The sequence below is a fragment of the Oncorhynchus tshawytscha genome, linkage group LG10 (assembly GCF_018296145.1).
Source record: "Oncorhynchus tshawytscha isolate Ot180627B linkage group LG10, Otsh_v2.0, whole genome shotgun sequence".
NCBI classification, from domain to species: domain Eukaryota; kingdom Metazoa; phylum Chordata; class Actinopteri; order Salmoniformes; family Salmonidae; genus Oncorhynchus; species Oncorhynchus tshawytscha.
In genome coordinates this window covers 78,105,777-78,125,502 of record NC_056438.1, presented here as the reverse complement: position 1 = coordinate 78,125,502, position 19,726 = coordinate 78,105,777, and the positions used below count along the sequence as shown (strand labels likewise).

Below are 19,726 nucleotides of genomic sequence, written 5' to 3'. Positions count from 1 at the left end.
GTGATGTATAATTTGTGCAAAAAGGTTTACCGCTTTGTTGTCCTCATCCTCTGACGACTCCGTCTCCTCCTCCACCTCTCCTTCCTCAGGGAACTCCACGTCCGACTCCCCTGGAGCGATGGGCACACTGATGGTCAGGTTGGGGTTGGTCATGTAGCTGTCGTCGTCCGGGACCTTCTCTCCGTAGCGTCCGATCACCCCCACCACCCCGACCCCCACCCCACCGTTACTCTCCACGTGATTCGCTACGGGTGTCAGCTTCACAGAAATCTGAACGTCTTTAGTCATGAGACGTCTCTTCTTCAGGTTTCCGTTGAATAGTTCGGTGACGTTCCTCATCAGCCAGGCGAACCCCGTGTGGATGCGGGCGACGGCGATCTGGATGTTGTTCATCTCTCCGTCCTCGTCGGGAGCTGACAGGTTGTCTGAGCTGAACGAGCTGAGCAGCAGGGCCAAGAACAGGTTCAGCACCTGGGATGCAAGAGGAAAAGGAGACCAGTATAATGGAACCACACAAAATGGGATAAATTGGTGTATTTTGATCATGTTCAAATTATATAGAAGCAGATCAGAGGTTGAGGCCTTCTTTAAGACCCTTTGACCCAAGACAATGGTTTCGTCATCAGAATCTAATCCTATAGACAGAGGATTAACCCACCGTTCAAATGCATACATGTTTAACACGTAATATGGATCCAAGCAGCATCCCATCTGATCTCCAGTAATCTGCCTGCTCAGAGAGCACTCGAGCTACTTGTCATCTAGGCTCCAGATACCTCTGCATTGTGTGTGGGACATAACCAGTTGGTGTGGAATTATCTGCTCATTGAGATGGGGGAGGGGAGGGGAGCATGAACATGATCTGAGCAGATTCTTGTTGATGGGTGCTCTTTGACCTCCTTGCACCTAAGCAATTTGTTGCTTGTGAACCCTAGAGATCAGCCGGGATACACAGCCTTCATATGATTCATGTGTTTAGAGAGAGGGAAGGTTTCTGTCAGTCTGACCATGTACTGCCCAGAGGAGAGCTGGAGGAATCTGGTGGTCAAGCTCGTCATATATAGCACCCTTTATAACTAGCTTCATAACATTGTATACTGTTGTCCATAATGCAAAAAACTAAAAATACAAAAAAATGCAGACGTTTTTATTTTAATATCAAAATAATTTCCGGGTAACAATTTAATCCTTTACTGTAAAAGTTTTCCATTAAAATGGACAAAACTGAACCAAAACAGCCTTTTAGCAACAACAAAACAACTAATTCTAACGCTACAATGTTGCTAGGACTGTCTGTGAGTGGTCTGAGTGGGGAAGGGAAAGCCAGCTAAAAACTATATTTTTTGGGGGGGGGCAGAGAGGTTTGGATCCTCTCTTCGTTATCTGATCTATTCATTTACTGCCTGGTGACGTCACCTGGCAACCCGAGCACTCCACTCATGCAAAACTCTGCCAATTAAAAAGTCCTGTGTAGATTGTATGTTTAACCAGCAACTAATCAAATAGTTGAAAAATCACAGATTTGTTTCTGAGCATGTGGATAGGATTCATTAAGAAGTTGCCTTTAATGACGTCGGGAAAGTAAAGGTCAACGGAACAAGTGTTTGACTTGTGTCCAACAGGATTTGACTTTCTTAAAGCTATGCTCTCTTAAAGCCTATATGGAGGAATGAACTGAGATCTTTCCCAATGTGTTCTCCAATCTCATGAAACATTTTTAGAAAAGGAGAGGTATTCCCCCTTTTTGAGAGGAAAAAACATATTACTTCTTCAACTAAATCTCCTTCTCTGAGCAATTGTATTAATATGATATAATATAATTTCCTTTTTTAATTTCCTTTTTTTTTTTAGACAATAGCTCAGTATTTGAAGTATTTCTTTTATACAGACATTTTCTTTATCAATACATTTGGACACTGCATGTGGTTTGGAAATGACATGCGAAAGCAAGAGCCAAAACCCAGCGAATCTGTGTGAAAACCCAGCGAGTCTGTGTGAAAACCCAGTGAATCTGTGTGAAAACCCAGTGAATCTGTGTGAAAACCCAGTGAATCTGTGTGAAAACCCAGTGAATCTGTGTGAAAACCCAGTGAATCTGTGTGAAAACCCAGTGAGTCTGTGTGAAAACCCAGTGAATCTGTGTGAAAATGTGTGAAAACCCAGTGAATCTGTGTGAAAACGTGTGAAAACCCAGTGAATCTGTGTGAAAACGTGTGAAAACCCAGTGAATCTGTGTGAAAACCCAGTGAATCTGTGTGAAAACATGTGAAAACCCAGTGAATCTGTGTGAAAACCCAGTGAATCTGTGTGAAAACGTGTGAAAACCCAGTGAATTTGTGTGAAAACCCAGTGAATCTGTGTGAAAACCCAGTGAATCTGTGTGAAAACCCAGTGAATCTGTGTGAAAACGTGTGAAAACCCAGTGAATCTGTGTGAAAACCCAGTGAATCTGTGTGAAAACGTGTGAAAACCCAGTGAATCTGTGTGAAAACCCAGTGAATCTGTGTGAAAACGTGTGAAAACCCAGTTAATCTGTGTGAAAACCCAGTGAATCTGTGTGAAAACCCAGTGAGTCTGTGTGAAAACCCAGTGAGTCTGTGTGAAAACCCAGTGAGTCTGTGTGAAAACCCAGTGAATCTGTGTGAAAACCCAGTGAATCTGTGTGAAAACGTGTGAAAACCCAGTGAATCTGTGTGAAAACCCAGTGAATCTGTGTGAAAACGTGTGAAAACCCAGTTAATCTGTGTGAAAACCCAGTGAATCTGTGTGAAAACCCAGTGAGTCTGTGTGAAAACCCAGTGAATCTGTGCCGGTCACTCGTTCTCCTTTGGATTTAGCCTGCCTGTGTCCTGGATTACACAAAATGGTTCCCTCCGACTTTACTGCAGTCCACTAACGGCAGAAAATGGTACTCAACTTGTACTCGCTCGTAACATTATATTTTTTTTAAAGTGACGTTTTTTTATTTTTTAAAATCTGAATTTAATTAAATAATGAAAAGATAATTAACAATATCTCAGGAGAAAAAACATGAGAAAATGTTGAATGAAAAAAAATACTATCTTTCAAAATGACCCCAGTGATATGGGAAATAGTTGAGGTATGGGACTGGAGAAATGTAACCACTCTTCATTGACAGAGCTATGGATGCAGAGACAGATCATCAATGACGTTAAATGTATAGTTCTAACCATGTTATGAGGCTATACAATGTTTATTTACAAACATTGGAGTAAAACAAGTTTATTTGTTGAGTTCTGATGGGATACGACAGTTGAACTAAGCTCTTGAAGCATTTACAAGTTCTATTCTTCAAGAATAAATTGGTATATATCCTTAATTTATAAATCCACAAATGAATGTAGCAACATACGGATTGTCCCTTTAAAGACTTAATTTAGCTCTTTCATGTACTCTATCCAGTGGCACATCAAGCTGAAGCTCTGTCATGTACTCCATCCAGCAGCACATCAAGCTGAAGCTCTATCATGTACTCCATCCAGCAGCACATCAAGCTGAAGCTCTGTCATGTACTCCATCCAGCAGCACATCAAGCTGAAGCTCTGTCATGTACTCCATCCAGCAGCACATCAAGCTGAAGCTCTATCATGTACTCCATCCAGCAGCACATCAAGCTGAAGCTCTGTCATGTACTCCATCCAGCAGCACATCAAGCTGAAGCTCTGTCATGTACTCCATCCAGCAGCACATCAAGCTGAAGCTCTGTCATGTACTCCATCCAGCAGCACATCAAGCTGAAGCTCTGTCATGTACTCCATCCAGCAGCACATCAAGCTGAAGCTCTATCATGTACTCCATCCAGCAGCACATCAAGCTGAAGCTCTGTCATGTACTCCATCCAGCAGCACATCAAGCTGAAGCTCTGTCATGTACTCCATCCAGCAGCACATCAAGCTGAAGCTCTGTCATGTACTCCATCCAGCAGCACATCAAGCTGAAGCTCTGTCATGTACTCCATCCAGCAGCACATCAAGCTGAAGCTCTGTCATGTACTCCATCCAGCAGCACATCAAGCTGAAGCTCTGTCATGTACTCCATCCAGCAGCACATCAAGCTGAAGCTCTGTCATGTACTCCATCCAGCAGCACATCAAGCTGAAGCTCTGTCATGTACTCCATCCAGCAGCACATCAAGCTGAAGCTCTGTCATGTACTCCATCCAGCAGCACATCAAGCTGAAGCTCTGTCATGTACTCCATCCAGCAGCACATCAAGCTGAAGCTCTGTCATGTACTCCATCCAGCAGCACATCAAGCTGAAGCTCTGTCATGTACTCCATCCAGCAGCACATCAAGCTGAAGCTCTTTCATGTACTCCATCCAGCAGCACATCAAGCTGAAGCTCTGTCATGTACTCCATCCAGCAGCACATCAAGCTGAAGCTCTGTCATGTACTCCATCCAGCAGCACATCAAGCTGAAGCTCTGTCATGTACTCCATCCAGCAGCACATCAAGCTGAAGCTCTGTCATGTACTCCATCCAGCAGCACATCAAGCTGAAGCTCTGTCATGTACTCCATCCAGCAGCACATCAAGCTGAAGCTCTGTCATGTACTCCATCCAGCAGCACATCAAGCTGAAGCTCTGTCATGTACTCCATCCAGCAGCACATCAAGCTGAAGCTCTGTCATGTACTCCATCCAGCAGCACATCAAGCTGAAGCTCTATCATGTACTCCATCCAGCAGCACATCAAGCTGAAGCTCTGTCATGTACTCCATCCAGCAGCACATCAAGCTGAAGCTCTGTCATGTACTCCATCCAGCAGCACATCAAGCTGAAGCTCTGTCATGTACTCCATCCAGCAGCACATCAAGCTGAAGCTCTGTCATGTACTCCATCCAGCAGCACATCAAGCTGAAGCTCTGTCATGTACTCCATCCAGCAGCACATCAAGCTGAAGCTCTGTCATGTACTCCATCCAGCAGCACATCAAGCTGAAGCTATGCTAAATGAACATGGATGAATGAATGAGAGAAATGCTGCGGCCGGCCGGCAACCACTAGTTGTCTGGAGTTCTGAGAAAAAAGGTTTTGATCTCTTCTCATTAAATGATAGCCTCCAGGACACAGATGGATAACAAAGCAACATCTGGGTGGCTCAACCAATACTGCATTGCTGTGGCGCCAAGTGACAGCAGTTGTGTACAAACAGAGCCGTTACTTGGATTAAATGTTTGTTATTTTTTATAAACAGTTCCAATTCTGTGCCCTTGCATTACGAAGGCTTTTGTTTTATACTACAAAACTAAACTGTAAATACTTGCCGAGTCCGGATATTATACAGTACTGTAACTAGCTACCACGCCGTGCTGTAACGTTCCAACGTCACCTCATCTGATCAACACATGTTCAACCCATTAAAATACCTTATTTATTACCACTGGATAAAACATTTAAGCCTTAAGTGGACGTTCTGCCGTTATAAATTCTACAAACGCCACTCCAGTGTGGATATACTTGTTGGCACTGGACACGCGGGGTTGGATAATGTCATATATGTTTGTATGTACTTTGTAGAGGATAACAGATGGTTAAATATGTTGTCCAGACTGAATCTGTTTTGAAGTTCGCTTATAGTAATCTGCATGTCAAACTGGTTACTATGACAACGTAGCCGCCATTTTCGGAGATATGATTGGGTTTTGGGATGGCCCACAGGGACACTGTACATGGAATCATTGTTGTAACATGGTGACCATAACGGACAATGCAAACCATTTTTAGTTATTTCCTAGATCAATCCTCTCACACGGTCTGAAAGCACAGCTTTTTCAGAGTACGTCTATACTGTAGACTGTGATTCACTTTCTCAGAGTATGTCTATACTATTGACTCCTAAATAATCCATTGTGGAAACTCTCTGTCCCTCCTTCTCTCTCCTACCCAATAGAAACCCTTACAGGAACCCTCTGTCCCTCCTACCCAATAGAAACCCTTACAGAAACCCTCTGTCCCTCCTCCCAAATAGAAACCCTTACAGAAACCCTCTGTCCCCCCTTCTCTCTCCTACCCAATAGAAACCCTCTGTCCCTCCTACCCAATAGAAACCCTTACAGGAACCCTCTGTCCCTCCTTCTCCCTCCTCCCCAATAGAAACCCTTACAGAAACCCTCTGTCCCTCCTACCCAATAGAAACCCTTACAGAAACCCTCTGTCCCTCCTACCCAATAGAAACCCTTACAGAAACCCTCTGTCCCTCCTACCCAATAGAAACCCTTACAGAAACCCTCTGTCCCTCCTTCTCTCTCCTACCCAATAGAAACCCTTACAGAAACCCTCTGTCCCTCCTACCCAATAGAAACCCTTAAAGAAACCCTCTGTCCCTCCTTCTCTCTCATCCCCAATACAAACCCACATCCATCTCATCATTTGGACCAAACGACAAATCAGACCAGATCTTGCTATTGTTTGTTTCCATAAAACTCTGTAGCTCTCGTCTCTCCAGTGCATTGTAATACTCCCTTTTCAGATCCCATTTCTCAATCAGAAGGTTGTGCAACAGCACAACTAATTGTATCCATAATACAACATCCATCACATCATTTATGCCAAACAACAATCTTGCTGATATTTCTGTTTAAAAAAAACAACCTCTAAACTCATTCCAATGCATAATGATCCTGTTCTATTAGCTTGTGTGTGTCTTTTGTCCGACCTTCTCTCTTTGTGTTAAAACTGATCTCTACATTTCAGGTTTCTCAACAGATCTACTCACCACCAGGTTTCCTATGACCATGACCAGCATGAAGACTAGGATGCAGAGAGGCTGCCCTGCCACCTCCATACAATCCCACATGGTCTCGATCCACTCGCCACACAGCACCCGGAACACGATGAGGAACGAGTGGAAGAAGTCCTTCATGTGCCAGCGGGGTAACATACAATCCTTAGAGATCTTACAAACGCAGTCCTGGTAGTTCTTGCCGAACAGCTGCATGCCCACCACGGCGAAGATGAAGACGATAATGGCCAGTACCAGGGTCAGGTTTCCCAGAGCGCCCACGGAGTTACCGATGATCTTTATCAGTGTGTTCAGGGTGGGCCATGACTTCGCTAGCTTGAACACTCGCAACTGACCGACACACAAAAAAAAGAGACAAATCAATTAGCAAAATTAAATGATCAAATTATGTTAATTATGTTACATTACATAATGCTTAAAAATGACCCATTTTAATATATTTTACATTATGTGAATAAAGGACTACAATGTAGTAAAGGATACTAAAGGACTACAATGTAGTAAATGATACTAAAGGACTACAATGTAGTCCCCTGCAGTAAAGGAATGGCACATGACGTTATCATTGGATTGCTGTGTGAGTATGGCTTGTACCCAAGTAAACAGTGTCTCAGCATCTAGATCAGAGTCCTTGTGTTTGACACGTCTCAACATCTAGATCAGAGTCCTTGTGTTTGACACGTCTCAGCATCTAGATCAGAGTCCTTGTGTTTGACACGTCTCAGCATCTAAATCAGAGTCCTTGTGTTTGACACAACATCTCAGCATCTAGATCTAGATCAGAGTCCTTGTGTTTGACATGTCTCAACATCTAGATCAGAGTCCTGGTGTTTGACACGTCTCAGCATCTAGATCAGAGTCCTTGTGTTTGACACGTCTCAACATCTAGATCAGAGTCCTTGTGTTTGACACGTCTCAACATCTAGATCAGAGTCCTTGTGTTTGACACGTCTCAACATCTAGATCAGTGTCCTTGTGTTTGACACGTCTCAGCATCTAGATCAGAGTCCTGGTGTTTGACACGTCTCAACATCTAGATCAGAGTCCTTGTGTTTGACACGTCTCAACATCTAGATCAGAGTCCTTGTGTTTGACACGTCTCAACATCTAGATCAGAGTCCTTGTGTTTGACACGTCTCAGCATCTAGATCAGAGTCCTTGTGTTTGACACGTCTCAGCATCTAAATCAGAGTCCTTGTGTTTGACACGTCTCAACATCTAGATCAGAGTCCTGGTGTTTGACACGTCTCAGCATCTAGATCAGAGTCCTTGTGTTTGACACGTCTCAGCATCTAGATCAGAGTCCTTGTGTTTGACACGTCTCTCAGCATCTAGATCAGAGTCCTTGTGTTTGACACGTCTCAGCATCTAGATCAGAGTCCTTGTGTTTGACACGTCTCAGCATCTAAATCAGAGTCCTTGTGTTTGACACGTCTCAGCATCTAGATCAGAGTCCTGTGTTTGACACGTCTCAGCATCTAGATCAGAGTCCTTGTGTTTGACACGTCTCAGCATCTAGATCAGTGTCCTTGTGTTTGACACGTCTCAGCATCTAGATCAGAGTCCTGGTGTTTGACACGTCTCAACATCTAGATCAGAGTCCTTGTGTTTGACACGTCTCAACATCTAGATCAGAGTCCTTGTGTTTGACACGTCTCAACATCTAGATCAGAGTCCTTGTGTTTGACACGTCTCAACATCTAGATCAGAGTCCTTGTGTTTGACACGTCTCAACATCTAGATCAGAGTCCTTGTGTTTGACACGTCTCAACATCTAGATCAGAGTCCTTGTGTTTGACACGTCTCAACATCTAGATCAGAGTCCTTGTGTTTGACACGTCTCAACATCTAGATCAGAGTCCTTGTGTTTGACACGTCTCAACATCTAGATTAGAGTCCTTGTGTTTGACACGTCTCAGCATCTAGATCAGAGTCCTTGTGTTTGACACGTCTCAACATCTAGATCAGAGTCCTTGTGTTTGACACGTCTCAGCATCTAGATCAGAGTCCTTGTGTTTGACACGTCTCAGCATCTAGATCAGAGTCCTTGTGTTTGACACGTCTCAACATCTAGATCAGAGTCCTGGTGTTTGACACGTCTCAGCATCTAGATCAGAGTCCTTGTGTTTGACACGTCTCAACATCTAGATCAGAGTCCTTGTGTTTGACATGTCTCAACATCTAGATCAGAGTCCTGGTGTTTGACACGTCTCAACATCTAGATCAGAGTCCTGGTGTTTGACACGTCTCAGCATCTAGATCAGAGTCCTGGTGTTTGACACGTCTCAACATCTAGATCAGAGTCCTTGTGTTTGACACGTCTCAGCATCTAGATCAGAGTCCTGGTGTTTGACACGTCTCAACATCTAGATCAGAGTCCTGGTGTTTGACACGTCTCAACATCTAGATCAGAGTCCTTGTGTTTGACACGTCTCAGCATCTAGATCAGAGTCCTTGTGTTTGACACGTATCTGATCCATTTTCATATTGCTCGTAATTGAAGTGATTCCACTAAAATGTGTCCCCCCACTCTCTAAATCTCATTGATACTGTGACTCAATCATTGTAATGCTCAACAGATTACGCCACTGTGTGTGGAGGGGGGGGCATACTAAATACTAAGCTTGAAGTTTCTCACCCTCAAACACATGATCAAAAAGGAATAATTATTTCGATGTAGCATTTTTATTTTACTTTATTGATTGCGTTAAATCATTTATACAGTTATTTAAACCAATCATAACCAATCAAACAAATCAAATATATAATAAAATAAATAGATAAATAAAATGTTATCAAATGAAATGAAATGTCTTTGTGACAGTGACATTACCAGTCTGAAGGAGCGCAGGACAGACAGTCCCTCTACGTTGGACAGGCCCAGCTCCATGAGGCTGAGACAGACGATGATGCCGTCAAACATGTTCCAGCCCTGCTGGAAGTAAAAGTATGGATCCATGGCTATCAGCTTGAACACCATCTCTGCTGTGAAGATCACTGTGAACACCTGGGAGAGCAAACAGATAATACACAACCAATACACAACCATTACCCAACCATCACATTACACAACCAATACACAACCATTACCCAACCATCACATTACACAACCAATACACAACCATTACCCAACCATCACATTACACAACCAATACACAACCATTACCCAACCATCACATTACACAACCAATACACAACCATTACCCAACCATCACATTACACAACCAATACACAACCATTACCCAACCATCACATTACACAACCATTACCCAACCATCACATTACACAACCAATACACAACCATTACCCAGCCATCACATTACACAACCAATACACAACCATTACCCAACCATCACATTACACAACCATTACCCAACCATCACATTACACAACCAATACACAACCATTACCCAACCATCACATTACACAACCAATACACAACCATTACCCAACCATCACATTACACAACCATTACCCAACCATCACATTACACAACCAATACACAACCATTACCCAACCATCACATTACACAACCAATACACAACCATTACCCAACCATCACATTACACAACCAATACACAACCATTACCCAACCATCACATTACACAACCAATACACAACCATTACCCAACCATCACATCACACAACCAATACACAACCATTACCCAACCATCACATTACACAACCATTACCCAACCATCACATTACACAACCATCACACAACCATCACATTACACAACCATCACCCAACCATCACATTACACAACCATTACCCAAACATCACATTACACAACCATCACACAACCATTACCCAACCATCACATCACACAACCATCCCATTACACAACCATCACATTACACAACCATCACATTACACAACCAGTACAGACCCAGTGTACAACCACGATCAGCCATGACTCGTTCTCATTCTGTTAATTCCTTGGACTTCGAGGAACTTTTTTTTTCCACTTAATTTGTCGTATGGTATGTCACAACTATGCTAATATTGTGTTTCTACTGTATACTACTGTTATTCTGTATTTTCTGTGAAAGGCGTTTGCCTCTCCTGTGGTCTAAAGGGCTTCAGATGAACAGCCAGAGGGAGTAGTAGAAGATTATCCCCCTCCCTACCTTTTGATCTGGATTCAATAGGCTAGTGTCGATCTGGATTGAATAGACTAGTGCTGATCTGGATTCAATAGACTGGTGTTGATCTGGATTCAATAGGCTAGTGTCGATCTGGATTGAATAGACTGGAGTTGATCTGGATTCAATATACCAAGGTTAATCTGGATTGAATAGACTGGTGTTGCCAATTTGAGGGAAATATATGTCCTAAAGTTTCAATTCTTTTCAGAAATCCCTGTTGAAAGATGTATTCCTTGTTTATTCCCTTTTGATTCTGGGATTGTACAACCCTAGTTTCCATTGTGTCTGATTTTAGAACCCTAGTTTCCATTGTCTGATTGTACAACCCTAGTTTCCATTGTCTGATTTTACAACCCTAGTTTCCATTGTCTGATTGTACAACCCTAGTTTCCATTGTCTGATTGTACAACCCTAGTTTCCATTGTCTGATTGTACAACCCTAGTTTCCCTTTTGTCTTGTAGGTTATGTGATTACTATTTCCGTAACTGTTATGTGATTGTAGATAGATGGTAATTAGTTTATTCATTGTAAAAATACATAATTTTTTCCCCCGTCTTATCAGATGTAATGTGATACCTATACTTATTTACTGTTTATATGAATCTTTCATAAAAATACAAATAAATCACAAAAATAGCCTGACCATGTTGAGTGAATATTGTGATCGTTGTGTGATAGATTGTAAGTGTTGTTAATAATTGTAATAGTCATTTAACTCTGGAAATCCTTACCAGGTTGCCAACAGAGAGCACATTGTTGAACTCGTCGGTCATGGGGTAGTGTTCCAGGGCCATGAAGAGGGTGTTGAGGACGATACAGATGGTTATTGCCAGGTCTAGGAAGGGATCCATCACAATCATCTTCACATACTCCTTTACCTTCAGCCACCACGGGCACCTGTCCCAGATCAGGTACGCCTTGGCAAAAGTGTACCAGCACGGGGGGCACTTCTGACGAGACTCCTCCAGCTCTGGGTGGCAGAGACCAGACACAGGGGTTAGGTTGGAATGGTTTTAGCGCTGTGTAAAATTCCACAAACTTCCCCACAGTTCCTTGGGTTTTTCAAGAAACTTGGTTGAAGGAGTATCTTCTTGCTCATGCCCTCCTAATTCCGGGAAATTAAGATTTCGGAAAAACCGGAGAACTTTTGGGAACGATTGTGGAAGCCCAAGCAGTTTTAAAGGTAACACTTTTATATTTATAAATAATTTATAAAGGATTTGTAAAGGGTTTATAAACTTTTAATAAGTAGTTTATAGATATTTTATAAATCTGTCATAATTTATTAACTGCAAAGATACTACAAAGCACATTGTGTGCTTTTCATTTAGCTCCTTGCCAAAGACTATACTGGTAATAATAACAGTTCTGGTTTTAAAATGCTTGATGGGATTACCTTTTACATCCTGATTGGCTTGTTGAGAGCTTTACCAGTCCAGTCAGCTAGCCATCAGTTAGTTATGACTTAGTTATACGTTAGTTTTGAGCTAGTTGTAGATTAAACTTGTAAATGATAAATTAGATATAAGTTAGTTATACATTTATAATGATGTCATAATGAGTTAGTTATACATGTATAATGATGTCATAATGAGTTAGTTATACATGTATAATGATGTCATAATGAGTTAGTTATACATTTATAATGATGTCATAATGAGTTAGTTAGAGATTTATAATGAAGTCATAATGAGTTAGCTAAACATTTATAATGAAGTCATAATGAGTTAGTTAGACATTTATAATGAAGTCATAATGAGTTAGTTATACATTTATAATGATGTCATAATGAGTTAGTTAGAGATTTATAATGAAGTCATAATGAGTTAGCTAAACATTTATAATGAAGTCATAATGAGTTAGTTAGACATTTATAATGAAGTTATAATGAGTTAGTTAGGCGTTAAAAGAGCCTCTGTAAATTGACCTCTGACCTCTGAAGGTACCCTCACCATCCATGGCATCGCTGAGGAAGCTAATGGAGCTCAGACCGCGCTTCCTACGGAGGGGAGGCTCTGCAGTCTCGGGGGAGAGCTGGGCTGGCTTGGCACTGGACTCTTCTATACAGGTGGGCTCCTGGAAGAACGGGAAAAACAAAGTTTGACAAACACTGGCCAATCAAACAATCAATTAATTCAATCAATCACATTATATTTACTTTTTTTTTTAAATACAAAAAATATTTGCTCCCACAGACTCCAATACTACAACAGGGCTGACTTGAAAAAAAAAACTGGTTTTAAAAAGTTCACAAACTTTATCTTCTTTGACCTTCTCCATGCTGCAGGCGGGTAGGGAGGTGGGGGTGTGCAGGCCGACAGTGGTGACGCCGTTCTGGTCCAGGGAGATGTTGAGACGTCCGTTGATGTTGAGACTGGGGGTGAAGACCTGGGAGCAATGGCTCCTCACGCTGCCTGTCCTTTTGTGCTTGTGTTGCCAGTTGGGGCCGATGGTGGAGCCTGCCCTGCTCCTCCCCATGATGTCCCCGTGAACACTGTACTCGTCATCCCCGAAATCGGCATCAGAGGTGGTACAGGGCCTGAAGGAGAAGATACTGGCCTGGCTGCCACGGCGGGTGCTGAGAGGGTGGGACGACATGGCAGCAAGGAGAGGGTGGACGGGCATGGGAGACGTGGGAGGCAGGGGGACTGGAGGGAGGATAAGGAGAGAGAGAGAGAGAGAGAGAGGGAAAGAGAGAGGGTGTGAGAGAGAGTTAGTTGTAGAAGACAAAAAATAGTGAGACATTCATTATTTTTTTAATGTTAACCTTTATTTAATAAGGCAAATCAGTTAAGAACAAATTCTTATTGACAATGACGGCCTCCCCCGGCCAAACCCGGCCTACCCCGGCCAAATCCGGCCTCCCCCGGCCAAACCCGGGCGACGCTGGGACAATTGTGCGCTGCCCTATGGGTCTCCCAATCGCGGCCGGATGTGATACAGCCTGGAATGAAACCAGGGAACTGCAGTGACACCTCTTGCACTGAGATGCAGTGTCTTAGACCGCTGCGCCACTCAGGACCCCAAGTGGTGCAGCAGGCCTTGATGGGTGCTACGCATCGGTAGTGAATAAGGTGAGTTTGGCTTATAGTGATTGTTAAAAGGCTAATCGGGAACATGATGATGCTAAACAAGGTTCTCATCAACATTCAAACTTTCCAAGACCGACACGTTGCCAACTACAAATCCCTCTGACAGTTCAGTAAGGTGTGATATGTGCTCGTCTTACCAAGCTACTTAAAAATGAATACACTAAACTGCAAGTCGATCTGGATAAGAGTGTCTGCTAAAAAAAAGACCAAAATGCAATGTAATGTAACAAAAAGTGTCTGTCGTACCACCCGCTCATCCAGTGGATCAAACTTCTCGTCTGATTCGTCCTCTGGATCCTCGGACAGCATCCTGCGAGATCTTCTACTGGCTGTCCGTTTCAAACTACTGCTCACTTTGAGTTGAAACGGGGACAGCTCTGGAGACATGCCAGAGTCTGTCTCCTGCTGGATTCTTCTCTCGGCCATCTTCCCCACCAGTAGAGAAACGAGTTCAGTTTACACGGTCAAAATAATAACAATAATAACAAAATAATAACGGATAATATAATGACCATCAATCTGTGCTTTACCATTGACTTTAAAGGAATTTAACACAAATTCTAGACAGAGGTTAATTAGTAGTGCTACAATCATTATTACAATATTCCTAAAATGTAATACATACTTTAATTTCCTGAATTGGCAAAAGAAAAACAAAAAGAAAAAACAAAATAAGTAACAGGATGTTTTAAAATAAACCAGAGCCATACATCATAGAGAGAATATATTACAACATAAGGTACATGGTTCATGGTAGTAATGTAAACCAGGGTTGGTGTCACGCCCTGGTCAAAGTATTTTGTGTTTATCTTCATGTATTTGGTCAGGCCAGGGTGTGGCATGGGGTTTTTGTAATTGTGGTGTGTTTGTCTTGGGGTTTTGGTGGTGGTATTGGGATTGTAGCTTAGTGGGTTGTCTAGCAAGGTCTATGGCTGTCTGGAGTGGTTCTCAATCAGAGGTAGGTGTTTATCGTTGTCTCTGATTGGGAACCATATTTAGGCAGCCATATTCTTTGAGTTTGTCGTGGGTGATTGTCCTTAGTGTCCTATGTGTACTCGTTGTTAGTTTGCACCAGATAGGCTGTTTCGTTTATTGTTTTTTGTAAGTTCGTGTTTCTTTGTTATATTAAACATGGATCGCAATCGACACGCTGCAGTTTGGTCCGACTCTCCTTCATCACCACTAGAAAACCGTTACAGTTGGGGCCAATTTGAATTGAAGACAGTTAATTCAGGAAGTAAACTGAAATATGAATTCAATAATTAATTAATTCAACTGAAAGGGAAATGTATTTATTTCAGTGAATTCAATTTGAATGAACCCCAGCCCAGATGTGGCCAAGCTACAAGCTTCTCTGTATAGGTGCTGTACAATGCTAATAAAGTTGCAAATCAAATTGCCCTATGTTGGGACAATAAAGCTTTCTGAACTTGAATCTGGTTAGAAAATGTCTGCCTTCCGAAAACCTACAACCCACCGTCTGAATAAAAACCTACCATCTGAATAAAAACCTACCGTCTGAATAAAAACCTACCGTCTGAATACCAACTTAAATACCAACCCGTCTGAATACCAAAACCTGAATACCAACCTAACATCTGAATACCAACCTAATATCTGAATAAGAACCTATCGTCTGAATAAAAACCTATCGTCTGAATACCAACCTATCGTCTGAATACCAACCTATCGTCTGAATACCAACCTATCGTCTGAATACCAACCTATCGTCTGAATACCAACCTATCGTCTGAATACCAACCTAACATCTGAATACCAACCTAATATCTGAATAAGAACCTATCGTCTGAATAAGAACCTATCGTCTGAATACCAACCTATCGTCTGAATACCAACCTATCGTCTGAATACCAACCTATCGTCTGAATACCAACCTATCGTCTGAATACCAACCTATCGTCTGGATACCAACCTATCGTCTGAATAAGAACCTATCGTCTGAATAAGAACCTATCGTCTGAATACAAACCTATCGTCTGAATACCAACCTATCGTCTGAATACCAACCTATCGTCTGAATACCAACCTATCGTCTGAATAAGAACCTATCGTCTGAATACAAACCTATCGTCTGAATACAAACCTATCGTCTGAATACCAACCTATCGTCTGAATAAGAACCTATTGTCTGAATAAGAACCTATCGTCTGAATACCAACCTATCATCTGAATACCAACCTAACGTCTGAATACAAACCTATTGTCACGTCCTGACCTTAGATATCTCTGCTTTTAGATATATTTTGGTTAGGTCAGCGTGTGACTAGGGTGGGTACTCTAGTTTTTGTATGTCTAGGGTTTTTGTATGTCATGGGGGTTTTGTATGTCTATGTTGGCCTAATATGGTTCCCAATCAGAGAGCTGTTTATCGTTGTCTCTGATTGGGGATCATATTTAGGTAGCCATTTCCTCATTTGTGTGGTGGGATAAATACATTTAAACCAGTAGCTTCACGTTTCATTTGGTTGTTTGTTATTTTTGTTCAGTGAGTTTCGATTTATTAAAATTATGGAACTCTAAACTCATCATTCGATCTGACCTATCATCTGAATACGAACCCGTCGAAATAAGAACTTATCGTCTGAATAAAAACCTATCGTCTGAATACAAACCTATCGTCTGAATACAAACCTATCGTCTGAATATCGTCTGAATAAGAACCTATCGTCTGAATAAGAACCTATCGTCTGAATACCAACCTATCGTCTGAATACCAACCTATCGTCTGAATACCAACCTATCGTCTGAATACCAAATCATCTGAATACCAACCTAACGTCTGAATACAAACCTATTGTCACGTCCTGAATATCTCTGTTTTTATATATATTTTGGTTAACCTAGTTTTTGTATGTCTAGGGTTTTTGTATGTCATGGGGGTTTTGTATGTCTATGTTGGCCTGATATGGTTCCCAATCAGAGAGCTGTTTATCGTTGTCTCTGATTGGGCATCATATTTAGGTAGCCATTTCCTCATTTGTGTGGTGGGATAATGTCTACATTTAGTTGCCTGAGTGCACAACAGTAGCTTCACGTTTCATTTGGTTGTTTGTTATTTTTGTTCAGTGAGTTTCGATTTATTAAAATTATGTGGAACTCTACTCACGCTGCGCCTTGGTCTCATCATTACGATGATCTCATCATTACGACGATTACACCTATCATCTGAATACGAACCTATCGTCGAAATAAGAACTTATCGTCTGAATAAAAACCTATCGTCTGAATACAAACCTATCGTCTGAATACAAACCTATCGTCTGAATACGAACCTATCGTCTGAATACGAACCTAGCGTCTGAATACAAACCTATCGTCTGAATACAAACCTATCGTCTGAATACAAACCTATCGTCTGAATAAAAACCTATCGTCTGAATAAAAACCTATCGTCTGAATAAAAACCTATCGTCTGAATAAAAACCTATCATCTGAATAAAAACCTATCGTCTGAATACCAACCTATCGTCTGAATACCAACCTATCGTCTGAATAAAACCTATCGTCTGAATACCAACCTATTGTCTGAATAAAAACCTATCGTCTGAATAAAAACCTATCGTCTGAATAAGAACCTATCGTCTGACTACCAACCTATCGTCTGAATAAAAACCTATCGTCTGAATACCAACCTATCGTCAGAATACCAACCTATCGTCAGAATACAAACCTATGGTCTGAATACAAACCTATCGTCTGAATACCAACCTATCGTCTGAATAAGAACCTATCGTCTGACTACCAACCTATCGTCTGAATAAAAATCTATCGTCTGAATACCAACCTATCGTCAGAATACAAACCTATCGTCAGAATACAAACCTATGGTCTGAATACCAACCTATCGTCAGAATACAAACCTATGGTCTGAATACCAACCTATCGTCTGAATACAAACCTATCGTCTGAATACCAACCTATCGTCAGAATACAAACCTATCGTCTGAATACCAACCTATAGTCAGAATACAAACCTATGGTCTGAATAGTAAATCCAACCTACCCTCTGTTCTCTGCGTACATGTTCCATGGCCAGCTGAAACTCTCTCTCCTTCATCCAGGCCTCCTGGATGGTGGCCTGGTTCTGTTCCTCGTAGGCCATGGCCACCACAGCCAGGATCAGGTTGACCAGGTAGAAGGAACCCAGAAAGATGACCAGCACAAAGAAGACCATGTAGGTTTTCCCTGCTGAACGCAGAGTCTGAGGAGGGACAGAGATACAGCAGGTTAACACACACACACACGCGCACACACACGCACACGCACAAACACACACGCACGCAAACACACGCAAACACACACACATGCACGCAAACAAACACACACACACACACACAGGAAGCGCCCAGCTCATAAGAGTGTATACAGAGTATTGTAGGTTGTGTACCTGATGATATAGGTTCTCCCAGTAGTCCTGGGTCATCAGCCGGAACAGCGCCAGGAAAGCCCAGCCAAAGCTGTCGAAGCTGGTATAACCATAGTTAGGGTTCCTTCCTATTCTCAGACAGTCAAATCCCTCAGGACACTTCCTGCAACACACAGCATTATGCTAGGGTTAAACACATGACACAGCAGTATTCTAGGGTTAAACACATGACACAGCAGTATTCTAGGGTTAAACACATGACACAGCAGTATTCTAGGGTTAAACACATGACACAGCAGTATTCTAGGGTTAAACACATGACACAGCAGTATTCTACCCAGTGGGGGTAGGGGGTGGGGGCGTGGAAGTAGTTTTCATTTATTTCAGATACAGTACCTCCTATGTGTGCTTGCACTACAATTACATTACATTATTCATAGTTTTTTTTTAAACTTTTAAAATGTATTACCTTTTAATGTGGCATTAACATAACCAGTTATTATGTTTTCATCTGGTCGTCAAACAATCACTTCAATAGGATCCTGTAAACCTGGCTGCCAGCACACATACGTGATATGTGATATGTTTCATACATGTGATATGTTTCCTAAGTGTGATATGTTACATACATGTGATATGTTACACACATGTGATATGTTACATACGTGATATGTGATATGTTTCATACGTGTGATATGTTACATACATGTGATATGTTTCATACATGTGATATGTTACATACGTGTGATATGTTTCATATGTGTGATATGTGATATGTTACATACATGTGATATGTTTCATACGTGTGATATGTTTCATACGTGTGATATGTTTCATACGTGTGATATGTTTCATACGTGTGATATGTTACATACATGTGTTATGTTTCATACGTGTGATATGTTACATACATGTGATATGTTACATACGTGTGATATGTTACATACGTGTGATATGTTTCATACATGTGATATGTTACATACGTGTGATATGTTTCACACATGTGATATGTTACATACGTGTGATATGTTACATACATGTGATATGTTTCCTAAGTGTGATATGTTACATACATGTGATATGTTTCATACGTGTGATATGTTACATACGTGTGATATGTTTCATACGTGTGATATGTTACATACATGTGATATGTTTCATACATGTGATATGTTTCATACGTGTGATATGTTACATACATGTGATATGTTACATACGTGTGATATGTTACATACATGTGATATGTTTCATACATGTGATATGTTTCATACGTGTGATATGTTTCATACGTGTGATATGTGATATGTTACATACATGTGATATGTTTCATACGTG

The 19,726-nt window shown here is 41.5% G+C and overlaps 1 protein-coding gene across 1 annotated transcript in view; it reads right to left on the bottom strand.

Annotated features, from left to right (window-relative positions):
* LOC112260936 (sodium channel protein type 4 subunit alpha B-like) overlaps positions 1 to 19,726 on the bottom strand; it is a 124,892-nt gene that overhangs the window by 37,250 nt on the left and 67,916 nt on the right. Inside the window, exons 9-18 of the mRNA XM_042329603.1 lie at positions 18,413 to 18,554; positions 18,029 to 18,226; positions 14,251 to 14,430; positions 14,142 to 14,145; positions 13,169 to 13,560; positions 12,847 to 12,988; positions 11,644 to 11,882; positions 9,596 to 9,769; positions 6,736 to 7,092; positions 31 to 471 (exon numbers count right to left, since the gene is read on the bottom strand). Coding sequence (XP_042185537.1) covers positions 31 to 471; positions 6,736 to 7,092; positions 9,596 to 9,769; positions 11,644 to 11,882; positions 12,847 to 12,988; positions 13,169 to 13,560; positions 14,142 to 14,145; positions 14,251 to 14,430; positions 18,029 to 18,226; positions 18,413 to 18,554 — 2,269 coding nt within the window. The remainder of the gene's footprint in view (positions 1 to 30; positions 472 to 6,735; positions 7,093 to 9,595; positions 9,770 to 11,643; positions 11,883 to 12,846; positions 12,989 to 13,168; positions 13,561 to 14,141; positions 14,146 to 14,250; positions 14,431 to 18,028; positions 18,227 to 18,412; positions 18,555 to 19,726) is intronic.